General features: G+C 38.5%; 1 protein-coding gene across 1 annotated transcript; it reads right to left on the bottom strand.

Annotated features, from left to right (window-relative positions):
- Nucleotides 1–8,488: 8,488 nt before the first annotated feature.
- On the bottom strand, nt 8,489–17,373 carry LOC103043694 (interleukin-1 receptor type 2). Its single transcript, XM_007241565.4, has 10 exons — nt 16,993–17,373; nt 15,555–15,627; nt 14,904–15,159; nt 14,226–14,397; nt 13,675–13,852; nt 12,967–13,035; nt 10,750–10,815; nt 10,460–10,595; nt 10,217–10,350; nt 8,489–9,565 (listed from the first exon to the last, which is right to left on the bottom strand). Exons 1-10 carry the CDS (start codon nt 17,161–17,163, stop codon nt 9,423–9,425), a joined length of 1,398 nt encoding a protein of 465 aa, XP_007241627.2. The 5' UTR covers nt 17,164–17,373; the 3' UTR covers nt 8,489–9,422.
- Nucleotides 17,374–18,452: the final 1,079 nt, after the last annotated feature.

Raw genomic sequence — 18,452 nt, 5'->3', positions numbered from 1 at the left:
TAATATACGGGACTCAGACACACTCTCAATCTTTAAATCTAGACTCCAAACATTTCTATTTGCTCAAGCTTTTGAATAATGTCTCATTACAAAATTCCTCTTACAGCTTATCCAGCAAATATAAACCCTGTCCTAATCATCTGCTTTCTCTTTCTCTCCCCATGTCCTGAGCTGCTGCTGCCAAGTGCCCATCCCACTCCAGCAGAGTTTTATAAAACCATTCTAACCCCTTTTTCTTCCCTCCCCCCTCTGTTCTCTCTCTCTCTATCTCTCTCACATGTGCTGAGATGCCCGGCCGGTCTTCCTGGATCTGTCCGTCTGTGGTTCCAGCTTTCAGGAATCAGCCCTGTCCTTGTTAAATTGTCTGTGAAAATTTGGAAACAGTTTAGAAAGCATTTTAATTTTAGAAATCTCCCCCTATCTCAAACCATCTCTTCCTTTCCTCAACTCCTGATAAAGGGTAAATGGTAAATAAATGGTAAATAAAAATATTTACCATTACCATCAAGTACGTAGTTTTGCCAGGTCTGTAAATCCCCAGTTTCCATCAGCCCCAGAACCCATGGCATTCGACGAGTTTCTAAAACCACTGCCAACATTTAAGAAAATTATTTCTCAACTTTATAACTTAATTAGTTTGGTTCAAGCCACATGCTTAATGAATCTTAAAGAGCAATGGGAGAAGGATCTAGACATACTCTTAACTTAGGATGAGTGGCAACAAATAATATAAAGAATTAATTCATCCTCCTTCTGTGCAAGTATGGAATGATTCAATGTAAACTGTTTTACCGAGTGTATTGTACTAAAACCAGTCTTAACAAAATTTATCCAGATACACACCCCGTATGTGATCGCTGCCGTCAGGACCCCGCCTCCCTAATAGACATGTTCTGGCTATGCCCATCATTGTTCAAGTTGAACTTTGTTCAACTCTGAGGTTCTTGAGATGCAGTTGGATCCTAACCCTGTTACAGCAGTATTTGGTGTCCTTCCATCTGCCTTGTTAATTTCAAAACATCAGTCTGATTTTGTAGCCTTTGTGACTCTGTTGGCAAGACGGTTAATTTTATTGAAGTGGAAACCTTCGGTTCCACCTACGTATTCTTAGTGGATTAGGCATTTCCTTCAGTATAACACACTGGAAAGAATTTGATGCACTCTGAATGGTTCTCTTTTTTTTAAAGATCATGGCAGCCTTTTTTCACTTTTGTGGAAAATCTTTCACTTGCAGCAATTCCAGAATAATGGTAAAATGTCTCTTCTTGTGCTCAAAGCTTGGAACATTCTTCTTAACCATAATTACACTACGAATTGATACACAACGTTATGCTGTGTGCTAAGCTCTTTATTTTGTGTAATTATATATGTTTTTTTTTTGTTCTCTCCCCCGTACTTAAGTATTCTGTTAACCATAACAATGCTACAAAATATACTGTATTTACTGTGCTACCCATTGTTCAATGTCAATGCAAAGCAGACAATAAAAAGATTTACTCAAAAAAAAAAAAAATATATATATATATATATATATATATATATATATATATACAGTGAGTCCAAGAAGTATTTGATCCCTTGCTGATTTTCTTCGTTGGCCCACTAATAAAGACATGATCATTCTATACTTTTAATGGTAGATGTATTCTTACATGGACCTCAGAGTCAGAATTGTTGACCTTCACAAAGCTGGAATGGGCTACAAAAAGATTAGTAAGGTGTTGGATGTGAAAGTAACAACTATTGGTGCAATTATCAGAAAGTTCTCCAAAGAAGATTTCGCCTCGTGGGGTGGCAATGATGCTGAGAACGGTCAGAAATCGTCCTGCAACCACTCGGCAGGAGTTAGCAAATGACCTGAAGGCAGCTGGGACCACAGTTTGCAAGGAAACAATTGGCAACACTTTGCGCAACAATGGATTCACATCCTGCAGTGCCCGAAAGGTACCCCTGCTGAAGAGAGCACATGTGGAGGCGCGCCTCAAGTATGCCAATGATCATTTGAAAGATGAACCAAGTTATTGGGAGAAGGTTTTGTGGTCAGACGAGACCAAAATTGAACTTTTTGGCCTCAACTCCACCCGCCATGTGTGGAGGAAGAAAAATGCTGCCTATGACCCCAAGAACACTGTGCCCACCGTCAAGCATGGAGGTGGAAGCATAATGTTTTGGGGATGTTTCTCTGCCAAGGGTACAGGGCTACTTCACCGCATCACTGGGAAGATGGATGGAGCCATGTACCGCACAATCCTGAGGGACAACCTCCTCCCCTCTGCCAGGGATCTGAAAATGGGCCGTGGTTGGGTCTTCCAACATGATAACGACCCTAAACATACAGCAAAGGCAACAAAGGATTGGCTCAAGAAAAATCACATTAAGGTCATGGAGTGGCCCAGCCAGTCGCCAGACCTCAATCCGATCGAAAATCTATGGAGGGAGCTGAAGTTCAGAGTTGCCAAGCGACAGCCCACCAACCTTCATGATTTAGAGAGGATCTGCAAAGAAGAGTGGGCCAAAATTCCCCCTGGTGTGTGTGCTAAACTTGTGGTTAACTACAACAAACGTCTCACCGCTGTGCTTGCAAACAAAGGCTTTGCCACTAAGTATTGAGTGTGTTTGGCAAGAGGGATCAAATACTTATATTCCTCATTGAAATACAAATTAATTAAAATATATTCTTTAAAATTATATTCTGGATTTTTGTCTTGATATTCTGTCTCTCCATGTTAGAATATATCTACCATTAAAAGTGCAGAAGGATAGTGTCTTTATTAGTGGGCAAACAAAGAAAATCAGCAAGGGATCAAATACTTCTTGGACTCACTGTATATTAGCCGTAGTTACTTTAGACTGCCACAGACGAATATCATTGGCCCCTACAAGAATTACTACCCTCGAATATCTCCTATTCCATAACAGACTAAGGTTGCCACTAATGTCCGGTGCTCTGGCTCCCGGTAAACAAGTAACTGTTGCCGCTGGTGCCCCTAAAGGAGTAGCTAATTTCATGTGTCGGACGATAGAGTCTCCTATCACCAGAGTACCTTTAACAGGCTCCTCAGTGGGTGCTTCATAGAGCAGGGCAAACCTGTATTTATTTCACTGCATAATAAACTTAATCAAAATATTTATAAGATAAACAAATAACCCACATTACCAAACCCGCTGTAAAATCTAGAGAGGCTGGAGAGTAAACAGGCTGGTTGAGTAGATCTTGAACAGCACAGCAAATTATATTTGAGTTTGATAATGTATTTGGTTGGTCAGTTTGATTAGTGCTTGGTAGTTCGGTAGTTCGCTGTGCTGCTCATTTTAGTATTTTCCTAACACACCTAGCTAATTCATTAGTTAATTCATTAGTTAAATTTGCTGGGTGTAATATGCTGTAACAATATAACCGTAGATCTCTGGTGTTACACTACAGCCAATCTGCTTGCGTTCTCTGCTGTTGTGCTGTGATGACAGCATTAGCAAAAGCTAGCATTATTCCAATTACAACTCTTGAACGATCTCGTAATTCAGAAGATCCAGTGATGTTTAAAAGGATAATGTACACAGAATAAAACATACAGGGTTCTGAACATATTTATTTAGCACAGAATGTGATAGAAGCCCATTTACTCTGCCTATTCAGAAATTCAGCTTAGACATGGAACACTAAATATCTTAATGCATTTAAGTGATTTTTTTGTATTGTATCTTAACTATTTTTAGTAAACATGCATATTTTGATATCAGTCTATGCTGTAAATTTAGTTAAATATTATCTAAATATATATTTAGATAAATATTTCAGCTAAGTGCTACAGTCTTAACGGCAGCTGAAAAACATCCCTAACCTATGGTTTGAAGTAATTCTTTTCCCTCTCTTCATACAGGGGTATATGTAATTTGTATATGTATGGATATATTTTTACTTAGGATTTATTATTATTGGTCTGCTTTTTCTCTGGCAGTGCCTGGCCTTTGTATATAGTTTCAAAACAAAATGTACAAGGGTGTCATGGTAGGTCATGGTAGGTCATGGGAGGAATTCTGTTTGCCCTTATCAACTGCAAGGCATCCTGGTTACAGGCACTTCAAAAAAGTAGTTTTAATCAGATTCAATTTTTCAAATTTAAATCTATACTATCTAACACTCTCCTGGTCCGGCGGGACACATGCAAATTCCTGAGTGGCCCATTAAAATGTACAGCAGATTCTCTTATTTGGAATAACACATTTTTGGAGGTAAGTCTTTCATTTATAAGGCTTGGACTGATCAAGGTGTTCATAGATAAGATCTTTTTAATGACCTAGGGTTACATTCTTTTCACAATCCAAAGAAACTATATAACCTTATTGGTTACTCTTTTTTTTTTTTTTTTTTTTTTTTTTTACTTTTTGTGGCTTAAAAGCGCTTTCTGGGCCTATGGTGTTCCTTGGAATGTTAGGACTCTTCGACATCCATTGATGGATTATTTGTTAATACCTACAGTTTTTTTTTTTTTTTTTTTACAATAGGGTACAAGGTCATTAAAATACTAAACTTCCCATATTGTTCAAAATTAAGTGCATTGGTTAATTCATTACTAAGTTATCCCCATATATACTTTATATAAAATGAAAAGTGTATATCCAGCCCTATATGTCAGAAATGTGAGGTAAATTTTATTGGTACCTGTGTGCGCTTGATCTTTGAATTTTTGCAGACCTAAAAAATTACGAACTGCTTCTGGCTTCTTTTTCAGCCAGCCTCACTTCTGCTATAGCTGAATTTTATCACAAAAAAATCAGCTCCCTCACAGACTCCCGGAAACTATTTGCAATATTTATATCACTATATCACAGTACTTCTTTACTGAGACAGTGGCAGCTATCAGCAGCCAGTTTATTGATGTACCATGTAGCAGTTCTACTGCATGCTCTGCTGCCCGGTGTCCCTCCACCGAAAGCGTTGCGCTCTCCTCGTTTACTCCTCTCAATGAGAACGAGACACTGACTCTCCTAACACGTAGCCGTCCTACTGGTTCTGGTGTTTTTCCAACTGCTTTCAAACAAGCACATGTGACACCACTGCTTAAAAAGCCTTCTCTCAACCCCGCCCAGGTTGATAACTACAGACCGGTCTCACTACTACCCTTTCTCTCTAAAACACTCGAGAGAGCAGTTTTAAATCAGGTCTCTGGCTTCCTCTCCCAGAATGACCTCCTGGACCAGAACCAATCAGGTTTTAAAAAAAGACACTCTACCGAGACGGCTCTGTTGTCTGTGACTGAAGCGCTGAAAACTGCTAGAGCTGCAGGCCAGTCCTCAGTGCTCATTCTGCTGGACCTCTCGGCCGCCTTCGACACGGTCAACCACGACTTCCTCCTAACTATACTCTCAAACATGGGGATCTCAGACAATGTGCTGTCATGGTTTAAATAATACCTCACTGGGCGCTCGTTCAAGGTGTCGTGGCAAGTACAGCCCATTCCCTATCCACTGGGGTTCCCCAGGGTTTGGTACTGGGACCCCTTCCCTTCTCAATACACATCGCCTCTCTTGGTCAGGTTATCCACTCACATGGCTTTTCCTACCATTGCTTTGCTGATGACACCCAGCTATACCTGTCATTCTCACCTGAAGATAACTCAATCTCTGCACGGATATCGCAGTGTCTCTCAGACATATCTTCATGGATGAAGGAGCATCACCTTCAATTAAATCTCTCAAAGACTGAACTTCTGGTCATACCAGCAAAACCATCTTTTCAACACAACCTCTCTATAAGCATCGACTCTCTCTATCTCACCGACAAAGGTTGCTAGGTACCTGGGTGTTATGGTTGATGACCAGCTCTCCTTCACGCGCCATGTGGCCTCAGTTGCTCGATCCTGCCGCTTCACGCTTTATAACATCAGAAAATTAGACAGTTTCTGACGCAACAGGCAACTTAATTCCTGGTACAGAAGCAGTAGTCATCTTACGCCTCGACTACTGCAATGCCCTGCTATCTGGCCTCCCGGCCTGTGTAGTAAAACCACTCCAAATGATCCAGAATGCAGCAGCACGTCTGGTCTTCAACCAGCCAAAACGGGCACATGTCACCCCGCTGCTTATTGAGCTCCATTGGCTACTTGTTGATGTTCGTATCAAATTCAAAACTCTTACAATCGCCTACAAGGTGATGACAGAACAGCTCCTTCCTACCTGCACTCACTCCTGAAGGCTTACGCTACCTCCCGGCCGCTGCGCTCCTTCAATGAACCAAACAAACATTCACACAAAACAATCCAGACTGTTCTCATACAGAGTCCCCCAATGGTGGAACAAACTACATTCCACTACCAGATCAGGAGAATCTCTCACTATCTTTAATAAACTCCTGAAGACAGAGCTCTTCAAAGAGCACTTACTCTTCTAACACCTCTAACTAACTACCTTCCACTACCAGATCAGGAGAATCTCTCGCTATCTTTTTAATAAACTCCTGAAGAAAGAGCTCTTCAAAGAGCTCTTACTCTCCAAACACCTCTAACAAACTAACTACTTCTAACCTCATTTCCTTTCTCCCCTCCTTCACTCCTCTATCCTATTACTTCCCTTTGACCTCCTTTAGACCCTATCTAAAGATTTTATTATAATTTTTTTTTTACCTCCAACTTCTAATACTTTTGTACTTCACTATTGTAAGTTGCTTTGGACAAAAGCGTCTGCTAAATGTAATGTAATGTAATGAGTTTTAAAAGTTTTAAATTTGGATTTTGTTTTAAAAGCTGTGTCAATTTTAAATAACAAAACTCTTGTAGAGCAGCCTCCATTTTCAACAGGTAATATAATTAATGGCATTTAAAAAACATCCTTAACCAATGGTTTGATATATTATATGTTCATACAGGTGTGAATGTAATTTGTCTATGTATTGATATACTCCCGCTTATAATTAATTATTATTGGTCTGATTTTCCCTGGCTTTGTATATAGTTTCAAAACAACACGTGTTTAACCTTCTCTAAAAAATATATATTCATAAGATAAGCTTTTAGTGGTGTGAAGTAGTTGCTTGGAGTTGTAAAGTTTTTGTGTTAGTGGTGATGTGTTTCCTGTTGAAAATGGAGAAGTAGATATTGTAGTTGTGTAATGAGTAGTTATTTCAGAGAATCGCGTGGTGTTCAGCACAACAGCACTATTGAATTTTAATGAAGAAAACCAGTCACATACGCAGTTCCTTATCTGGACATGACGCCAACTACAGAAAGACGTAAATCTGTGTAGATTTGGTAGCGTACATAATGGATTTATATGCATGTACAAATGTCTTTGTGTATGTCTGGGTGTTATAAGTTAAAAAGAAGAAAACACACACATACTCTGCAGCTTTATGCTTTTCACACAGTTTAGTTTGGTAATCTAAACATTTGACCAATGATCTAATGGCTATGTTCTATTTTTTTGCCTCACAAGAACCTCTTTCACTCTCATGGATGTGTGTATAGCTGAACAGAAAGACAACAATTAAAAAATACAATTTTAATTAGTTATTACCGAATTATGTGTAAAATAAATGACATTTCAAATGATTATTTATATGGCTTTATTTTTATACTCAACACAGGACAGAGTGCTACAAAAACAAATGACAAAATACAAAAAAAAATCAAAGACCATCTAAATCAGACCAAATGTGATCTATTATATTGGTGTATATTATTTGTAAATTTTGTATAATTTAGTACAAATTTACTGACAATACTCTCGTCACACATCTTGACCAATCACGCTGGGCTTTAATAGAAACAAAATCTGCTCACAACCAGGAGCCGGATCCTGTCATTCACGTCAAAGAGTCGGATCATTCACTAAGTCCGAGGATTCGGGACTTTAGTGAGGGTTTGGTAAATCTTCAGTGAAACAGGCAAGGAGCATTTCAGCAACGACTGGATCCAACCATTCATTCAGTCATTCAGATTTGATTCAGTCCATCTATACATTTATTTATTCATTCATCCATCCGTCTCTTACTTCTTTCCTTCCTCCATCCATATACCAATTAATTAATTATTTGATTCATTCCTTCATTTATGCATCCATCTATGGATTTACCCATCCATCCATCCATTAATTTATTCATTCATCAATCTATCCATCAATCAGTTCATCCTTCCATCCATTCATTTATTCATCTATGCATGGGGACATTATGAACTTTTTGAGATTTGTGGGTATATGTTGTTTGCTCACTGCACACGGTCACTCAGGTTTGTGATTGGTGGAGTGGGGGAATGCCAGTGTTTCAGGGAGCCTCCGTGTCTATGTTACCTTCTGGCTCTCTGCCTTTAGTTAGGCTGTTCTATTTAGATCTGCCGGAGTCATTAGCCACACTCTGATAATGTTTTATATTCTCTGTTTTACATAAATCCAGTCAAAACTAATTCCATCTCTCTGCCTTCCTCCGGGTTACTGACTGCCCACCTGTCTGACCCGATACCGATGTTGGACCCTCAGGCTCTCATGTCTCCTGTCCTGACTGATGGAAGTTTCTGAAGTCAGCTCTTCTCCATCCATCACCCACCACAGATCAGCTGCTCATCGTCCATCTCACTCTCCACGACTGATTACATCCAAGCTTACATGAACTCTAACTGCTCCAATTAGTGGCGCTGCTATACTCTTGGATATATAAACCTATGTGGATGTATAAAGAGTTTTTAAAATTAATATTAAATTAAACTAAAAGCTCTCTGATAAGTGGTAGGATGGTCCCCCCTTAAATGTGTGTCTTGGTCTTCCCAAGGTTTCTTCCTCCTCCTGCAGCTCTGAGGGAGTTTCTCCTTGCCTGTTTTGCCTGATTCTTTGTCCTGTGATTGTTTCTGTAAAGCTGCTTTGTGACAAGATCAGTTGAAAACGTGGTATACAAATAATTTGAGTCACAAGTCACATTAAAAAAAATAAATAAACAACGAATTTAATCAGATCATCAAACTTTGGACACTTTTACCTGCTGTGTGAATATAGCCATTGAAATAACGGCTGCAGCTCAGTATCAGTAGCCAGACTGATTAGACTTCTTTTTATTATCTGCACAGATATGAACAGTAGATGTAATATGAAGAAAACTGAAGAAAACATCTTATAAATGTCTAAATCCTTTAAGCGTTTGTCACTGAAGAACATATTTATTTATTTATTTATTTAATTAATAGTGTGGTCTAAATAATCTTTAATGGGTGGTGAACCACCTTTTAACAAAACTCTCACAGAAGACACAGTAGAAAGTGAGATAGAGAGCTGGGATAGAGAGCAGGTAAATAGTGTAGCTGATGGGTCGCTGTTAAGATGGAGATGGATATGATGTAGGTACAGTGAGAGAAAGTGCAGGGAATAATAATGGCTATTGTGGGTGCATGTATATACAGCAGTTAGAAGAAAGGTGTATTGGTCGGACAGACTGAGGACGGTTAATAGGTGCTGCTCTGCCGGGCCAGGGTGTAGTCCCTTTGTTTTTGTGATTTAGCGCACAGCAGATGCAGGAACACACTCAGCACCATCAGGAAAAAGCTGCCAGATACAGATGCGGTCACCAACCACACCAGCGTAGAGTCTGTGAACAGAGGCGGTAAAAGTGCATAATCAACAAAAAATATATATATATATGCTGCTGTAATTTTCACCTAATTCCATGGGTCATTTCTTCATCCAGGATAATATTTAATAAAAAAAATCACTTATATCATTCCAAAAACATCAAAAAATGTGTTAGATAACTGCTGTCTCTTTGCAACAAGGACACCAAGTGGTCACCCACTGATGCTACACCAGTACAGGGCATTGCCGTGCATTAGTACAGTGATATAGTGATGACAAAAGTGTGTAATTACTACTTTGTAAACAATAGTTTTGTATTAAATATGGGAAACTAAATGATTTGCATGTGTTTATGTTAACTTAAATGATGTATACTAGTTGACTTGACCTCTAAAAGAATAAACTTTAATATCTTAGAGAAATAGCCTTTGAGAATTCCACATAGACGTGATAAACACAGAATCCACTAAAGCTTGCTGTGTCTTACATCGTTTTTTTACTATTTAGTAAAAAAAAAACTATGTAAGACACAGCAACCTTTAGTTTATCACATCTCTGTTGTGCTACAATAAAAGCTTGAGCCCAACAATACAGAGTTAAATACAGGCTACTGATGGTTGTGATGTGATATAGTATAAGCTGCACAGTCAACAGATAAAGGATTTACCCTGCAGTGTAATGTGTGTGACGGCTTCCTGTCTTCCCGACTCATCCTCAGCGACACACCTCAGATCCACCTTGGTGTCCTCCTCATACACCTCAAGAAACACCAACTGCACCTGGACATGGCCAGCTGTGATCCTGCACATACCAAACATCAGGATTTTTACACTGATCTCACAGCAGCTGTGTCTGAATTAACATGTGATATCAGCTTACAGTGTCCAGTCTGGATCAACAGAACACTCACCTCCCCCGAGACTGAAACACTCGTCCACTCAGATCAGAGCGCTCGGGCGGCTGACCGCTGACTAACCAGCCCACCTTAGCGGAGTCTGGGGATTGAATGCCAGCAAACACCCTGCACTCGATCACCAGCATGGATCCTGGAGCCACACACAGACACTCTTAACCAAACAATGAACATTTCAAACACAGCACACTAATGCCAATCTCAGGAAATTTAGAATGTTTAAAAGTGACACTGACAGTTCTTTAAACAACATTTTCAATATATTCAAAAATATATGCTGATCTCACCAAGATGACTCTGGATAACAGATCCATTAACAGGAGAGCTGATGTACGGGTGGAGAACGCTTGAAGCTGCACAAAAGGATCAGCCATATTGAGCACACACATATAGTACAGGCCAAAAGTTTGGACACACCTTCTCATTCAATGCGTTTTCTTTATTTTCATGACGATTTACATTGTAGATTCTCACTGAAGGCATCAAAACTATGAATTAACACATGTGGAGTTATGTAATTACCAAGAAACGGTGAAATAACTGAAAACATGTTTTATATTCTAGTTTCTTCAAAATAGCCACCCTTTGCTCTGATTACTGCTTTGCACACTCTTGGAATCCTCTCAATGAGATTCAAGAGTTTGTCACCTGAAATGGTTTTCCAACATCTTCACTCTGTGGTCCAGCTCACCCCAAACCATCTGGATTGGGTTCAGGTCCGGTGACTGTGGAGGCCAGGTCATCTGCCGCAGCACTCCATCACTCTCCTTCTTGGTCAAATAGCCCTTACACAGCCTGGAGGTGTGTTTTTGTGTCATTATCCTGTTAAAAATTAATTATCATCCAACTAAATGCAAACCAGATGGGATGGCATGTCGCTGCAGGATGCTGTGGTAGTCATGCTGGTTCAGTGTGCCTTCAATTTTGAATAAACACCCAACAGTGTCACCAGCAAAACACCCCAACACCATCACAGCTCCTCCTCCATACTTCACAGTGGGAACCAGGCATGTGGAATCCATCTGTTCACCTTTTTCACTGGTCTAATGTCCATTCCTTGTGTTTCTTGGACCAAACAAATCTCTTCTGCTTGTTGCCTCTCCTTAGCAGTGGTTTTCTAGCAGCTATTTGATCATGAAGGCCTGATTTGAGCAGTCTCCTCTTAACAGTTGTTCTACAGATGGATCTGCTGCTAGAACTCTGTGTGGCATTTAACTGGTCTCTGATCTGAGCTGCTGTTAACTTGCGATTTCTGAGGCTGGTGACTCGGATGAACTTGAGGTGACTCTTGGTCTTCCTTTCCTGCGTCGGTCCTCATGTGTGCCAGTTTCGATGTAGAACTTGATGATTTTTGCGACTCCACTCGGGGACACATTTAAAGATTTTGCAATTTTCCAGAATGACTGATCTTCAATTCTTAAAGTAATGCTGGCCACTCCTTTTTCTTTAGTTAGCGGATTGGTTCTTGCCATAATATGAATTTTAACAGTTGTCCGATAGGGCTGTCGGCTGTGTAGTAACCTGAATTCTGCACAACACAACTGATGGTCCCAACCCCATTGATAAAGCAAGAAATTCCACTAATTAACTCTGATAAGGCACACCTGAAAATAATTTTAGCTGACGACCTCTTGAAGCTCATTGAGAGAATGCCAATAGTGTGAAAAGCAGAGCAAAGGGTGGCTATTTTGAAGAAACTACAATATAAAACATGTTTTCAGGGATTTTGTTAAAAACATAACTCCACATGTGTTCAATTATAGTTTTGATGCCTTCAGTGAGAATCTACAATGTAAATAGTCATAAAAACAAAGAAAACGAATGAGAAGTTGTGTCCAAACTTTTGGCCTGTACTGTACATTTAATTTAATCATATTTATTAAATTTTTATATGCTACACATTTACAGCATTGTAAACAATAAGACTCTCATGATAATAAAAAGCACATTCTGACAGTTTTCAATTCAATTCATACTACTGGGTGTCCTCAAACTATTGACAGACAATGACATTTTTTTGTAATAAGTTATTTATTCATTATTTCATTTTGTTTTAAATATATATATTTATTTTGCAAGGATTCACCAACCTTATACAGTTAGGAAGCATATTGTTCGACATACACCCTTTGTAATAAATGCATTCAGCTACTTGATGTGAATGAGGCTAAACATCCACATGTAATGTTAGTACAGGGAATACACCACAGAAGGCATTAATGATGGTGACCTGTGGCATCTGGCTAGAATTGTCCATGTGAACAGAGAAGTGACTCAGAAATCACATGCATATTCAATGCAGCAGACCCCGCCTCACATATCCCACGGGTTAGTGCAGCGTTCTTTAGCTTCCATTGGATATGGCCAAGGGACGTAATATTACTGTCCCAAGACTTGTGGCATATCAGTGTGGTATAGCTACATAGCTTTAATGAATGTTACATATGTTGCATATGTTAATGAAATAAAAGTGGGTCAGTTTGTCAGTGTATGGGTTTACTCACAGGGGAAAGCAGTATCAGATGATGTGGTTGTGGGTTGTGGGAGCAACACTGGGATGACAGGTACTGGCTCTGAACAAGAATGGGTAACACCAATAAATATATATATCAAATAAACCTTAATATCAGACAAATATAACTTGAGTAAATATAAGGGGAAAAATCGATCCAATCCCATCCAAAAGTATTGGAACAATGAGACCAATCTCTTTATTTCTGCTGTAAACTGAAAACATTGTTCACAATGTTTTATCAACTGCTGTGTTTTTTCTTGGTCTACGTGTTCAACACCTGTTACTTAGTACACCAGTGACGAATTTCTTCAGTACATTCAAAACGGTTGTAGGCTAATATTTGTGCAATGGCTCTGATTTTCCATTTTTTCTCAGCTTCACAACTGTTTGCTTTTCACACATTCAGCGCTATTTGTGGTTTGAATAATGAATGTGTCAGGGCAAACCTGGACAACAAAACACACCTGACAGTAACATGTTTCAATACTTTTGCTTATAAGAAAAATGGGTGGAAATGAATGTTAAAATGTGTATGTTTTGTCTTGTATTGATCAAATGCACTTGTTTTTAGACTACAACAGAAATAAAGAGAGGGTACTGTATATACAATAATAGAAATATTTAACCAATTATAAATAGGGTGTGGTAAATTGTTATGTTTCAGAAATAAAGAATTGAACTGGGTTCTGTAGTGTACCTGACACCTGCAGTTTCCAGGTTCTGCTAACATTATACTGGGTGTTGTTGACTGTGACCCTAAGCCGGCAGGTGTACAGCCCCTCATCCTCCACCGAGATGTTTGAGATGGTCAGTAGGTTGTTGGTTTGGGTGTTGTAGCGAGTGCTGTTTAAAGGGAAAGCCTCAGAGTGAAAACCCTGTAAAGGAACAATTGTGTCATTCTCATAAACTCATTAACACAGATGCACACACAAGCTTAATGTACAGTATATAAAAACAGCATCACCACACCAGACAGAATCACCTCGTGAAGGGGTGTTAGGGATAAGATTTGTATTTGTTTTAAAAACGTCTCAGGCCATCTCCTGAAGTGTAAGCCACAATATGCACTTCTGTAGGATCAGTTATTGGCTACAAACAAGTAGATTTAACCACAGATCAGAGAAAGCCACAGTCTTGTGTCTGTCCTTTGTCTAGACTGACAAATATCCTGTCTTCCTGTTACCAAACTCATCTGCCCTGAATTCTTCTTCTGGTCCTGTTGTCATATCACGTCGCACTGGAACGTACCTTGTACCACTGAGGACTTTCCGCTTTTTTGAAATGACCTATGTGAGGACAGTTGATGGTCAGGTCCCTGTCTGGCTGTGTAGAAACAGGATGTGACATCATATCCATGTCTTCTTTTCCTGACGCGTAGATGATCACAGAGATCTTCCCAGTAAAGCAGAATGTGCTGCTTCTGAAAAGACAAATTAAGACATCATTTTACATCTCCAATATATATATATATATATATATATATATATATATATATATATATATATATATATATATATATTTTTTTTTTTTTTTTAAACAGGAAAAACAGACGAGTGTAAGAATCTGAGACACTTTTACAAAAACCACCAGAACATCAGGCAGGTCTTGTCGGGTGTTTTGGGTCTTTAGTGTCCAGTACCTACCATAAGCTGAACCGGTGACCAATCAAAGTGTTCAAAGCTCACTGCTGTGTAAGTGGAGAGTGAAGAGTGAAGGGTGAAGTTAAGTATTCCTACAGTACAACAGACCTTTATAATCTACAGTAGTGTCATTCATTTCAATAAAGAGGAATACAGATGTCCTCTGTTTTTTGTGTTTTTGGGATGAAGAAACGTTCCACTAACACGATTAACACACTGTCTATTCATAGAATCTGTGCAGAGATTTGGAATAGAAAACGTTAACAAAGTGTTAACAAAATCCAACCTGAAGACGTAGGTGTAAGTTCCGGAGTCTGAGGGCAAAGAAGGAAGGAGCCAAAGCGAACGTTCCCGCTGCACCACCCTGTTACTTTGGTTTCTCAGGTCACCATGGTTGCTGTGAGAAATGTGAAATATGGTGCTGTTGTCCACTTGAAGTCTCCTGTAAATAATGGCATTCTCCAGAAACGGGAATCTGATGACCACAGCTTCTCCCTGAGAGTGAAAATCTGGGATCTCCGGGAGCATCACCAAACACCTGTCTGGACCAATTATAACAGATTATTTACAGAGTTATGAGTATAAGAAGAGAACCTTAAACTGTAGAGAACCTTAAAATGTGAGAGGTCAGAGTATTATGAGAGATAGCTCTGTATCAAGCCTAATGCTGTGGTTCAGCCTTAATAGCTCCATTCAGTTCTCCACTCTGTTTGGTGGTGAGTAGCGACAGAGTAGCAGTCCTTGGACCAGACTGCTAACTCTGCACTCTCTACCCGTGCAGCCTGACTTAAATGAAAGAGCTCTGAAGAAGAGCATAAGATAAATGCAGCAAATTTTAAATAGATTTAGATGAAAGAATTAAATGACACGATTACAGTACAACTACATACACATATTTTTTGAGCTCTATAACAACCAAAACTGTACTGAATCTTACCTTTTATGGCAACTGCACAGGCAGTGTCAAGATTAACAGACATGAAAATCCATGCGTAGAACCCCAGAACACACTGGAGGAAGAACAGAGGGAAATGTTTACAATTACAAGCCACATACATCATCTAATACAAATATTCATACAGTGCAGTGTCACGGCCGAAACCAACCAATCATATCATTATCTGCAGCTTTCAGAGCTGAGCTGCAATATTAATTCACTAAAACACACAGGACCAGGACTGAAAGCACACTGTAAACCCAGAAGGTATGTGATATTCAGAGTTACTTTTACATTCTCAGAGCCGAGAAGGATAGAAAACAGGATCTCTCAGTTCTCTCAGTTTATTGAATCATTGCCTCAGTTCAGAGCGGGTGCTTTAGTTTAGAGAACAGATGTGAATATGAGAATAATCCATTAAACGATGTATTAAACTATTCGTAAGCAGTTTAGTTATCTAAATATTATTATTCTACTTTAATACTTCAGCTAGTAATTCTAACTCTAAATGGGTTTAGTGGAATGGAACTTTGACCATCCAGTTTTTATTTCCCAGCTATAAAGCATTAACCCACCTGAGCTCATTCACAGCGTTTTACTGCATTCAGTTTACGACATAATCAGCAAAGCTCACAGAGACACAGAGAACAAACATACACCAAATACTTTTTCCCTCCTCCTTTCACTGAAAACACACAAACTAACCTCTTTAACTGAGATTATACTAATAAACTGCAATCCAAAAGACTTTATAAAAAAAAACTGTGCTCAAAACGTTTAAAATGTAATTTTCTCCTCTTGCTCTATTTCTATTGGTCGTGACATTATGATTACAACATTATAACACACCATGACATTCTGATTATAACATTACAACATTATGTTAAATTTTAAAAAATGTAGGTTATACTAACTGATAGCACATGAAGTCAGAAAAGATTATCATGCTGTAATCCCATAACAGATGAATGGAAGTAATATCTTTGTATATTTACATCCATCAACTTTTACATAAATATTAAACATAACTATACAGCAGCATTACAAAAAAAATGTTGAGAACAGGCAGGAACATCAGGCAGCTTGTCAAGATAATAATAATAATAATAATAATAATAATAATAATAATAATAATAATAATAGTAGTATATATTAGAAGGTATAATAATACTACTACTAATAATAATAATAATAATAATAACAACAATAATAATAATAATAATAGTATATATTAGAAGGTATAATAATACTAATAATAATAATAATAACAATAATAATAATAATAACAATAATAATAATAATAATAATAATAATAATAATAATAATAATAATAATAATATATATTAGAAGGTATAATCATACTAATAATAATAATAATAATAATAATAATAACAATAACAATAATAATAATAATAATAATAAATTGAAGATTTCTCACCTGCTGTGTGATGGTGATCATGGTGAATGAGAGCAGACAGTGAGGGTGCAGAGGACCTGAGCTATATGCAGATATAGGATAGAGGAGGGAACAGGGCACTTCCTGTTCTGTGTTCTGTAGGCGGTGTGGTGGAGGAAGGGGGGGGGGGTGTCCTTGCTTTTTAAGGTCCATCACGAGAGCTCGGAAATCCCTCAGCTTTCCTAATCAGAAACCCGTTTTGTCACTATTGACACACACACACAAACACAGATTATGCATTCCATTTTAACCATGTTTCTACACCTGTTATCCATTTTTCAGCTACACTGAGCAAATCAAATTTAACTTATTTGTATAGCACTTTTTACAACTGATCTTGTCACAATGCAGAGAATCAGACAAAACATTGAACACACAACATAGAACCCCCAGTGAGCAACAAAGGCAAATACTCCTTCAGAGCTAGAGGAAGAAACTTGGGAGGAACCAGAGCTAACATGTAACTATAATATCACATACTATCAATAGTAATATATACATATTGGTGTATATTTGAGCATACATATTTGTACGCAGGTTTATTCACCATTATCCTGTATATTTTCCACACAGAATGGCCACTGGACCACAGGGTACAGGCCCTAACTTAAACACATCTGTTTTTTCAAGCATAGGCTAGTATGGGGGAGCACTTCTTTCCCCTCCCATGCATTGAATCAGACTACTTTGTGTATGTTCTATGTATGTGCGCTATAGGAGTGTATGTTAAGTGTTTCCAGCTGTGAGATGTTTTGAACCATAAAAGGGTGGACTTCAGGAATTCAAGCCAGAGAGCTAAAGATCAGATACAGCTCAAGATACTACAATATCTATCTCTGGTCAGAGAACCTATAAATAAATGTTATAAAGTCATCACATATCCATTTGGGATAGCCATACAAACAATGGAAGTATTTAAAAGCAGTCATATAAACTTGGATGTAATCAGTAGAGAAGAGTGAGTAACTAGGCATGTTGCAAAAACTGGATGATGGGCAGCTGATCTCTGGAGGGTGATGAAGAAGACTGACTTCTAGAAACTTCCATAATTCTGGCCGGACAGAGGGACAGGAGAGCCTGAGGGTCCAACATCCATCGGTGGGCAGTCAGTAACTCGGAGGAAGGCAGAGAGATGCAATTAGTTTTAACTGGATTTATGTAAAACAGAGAGTATAAAATATTATCACATATGAATATGGCAGTCTAACTAAAGTGAAAAGGGGCAGAAAGTAACACAGACCCAGAGACACTGGTATCAACCTACTCCACCATCTGAGTGATCGTTGCAGTTGGCTATAGTGGACAACAGCTCCAGCATCTCAGTTTACCACAATTCCTGCAGCCTTATCTAGAAAGAAAAACAATAATTACCCAAAGCTAACTGAAAAAAAAAATTAAATAAGTAATTTCAGTCCTGCTGAAGCTTTATTTCTCTCTTTATG

This window comes from Astyanax mexicanus, chromosome 11, assembly GCF_023375975.1.
Source record: "Astyanax mexicanus isolate ESR-SI-001 chromosome 11, AstMex3_surface, whole genome shotgun sequence".
In the NCBI taxonomy this organism is placed as follows: domain Eukaryota; kingdom Metazoa; phylum Chordata; class Actinopteri; order Characiformes; family Acestrorhamphidae; genus Astyanax; species Astyanax mexicanus.
Note: the sequence above shows the minus strand (reverse complement) of the source record. Positions and strands in the feature narration are given on the sequence as shown.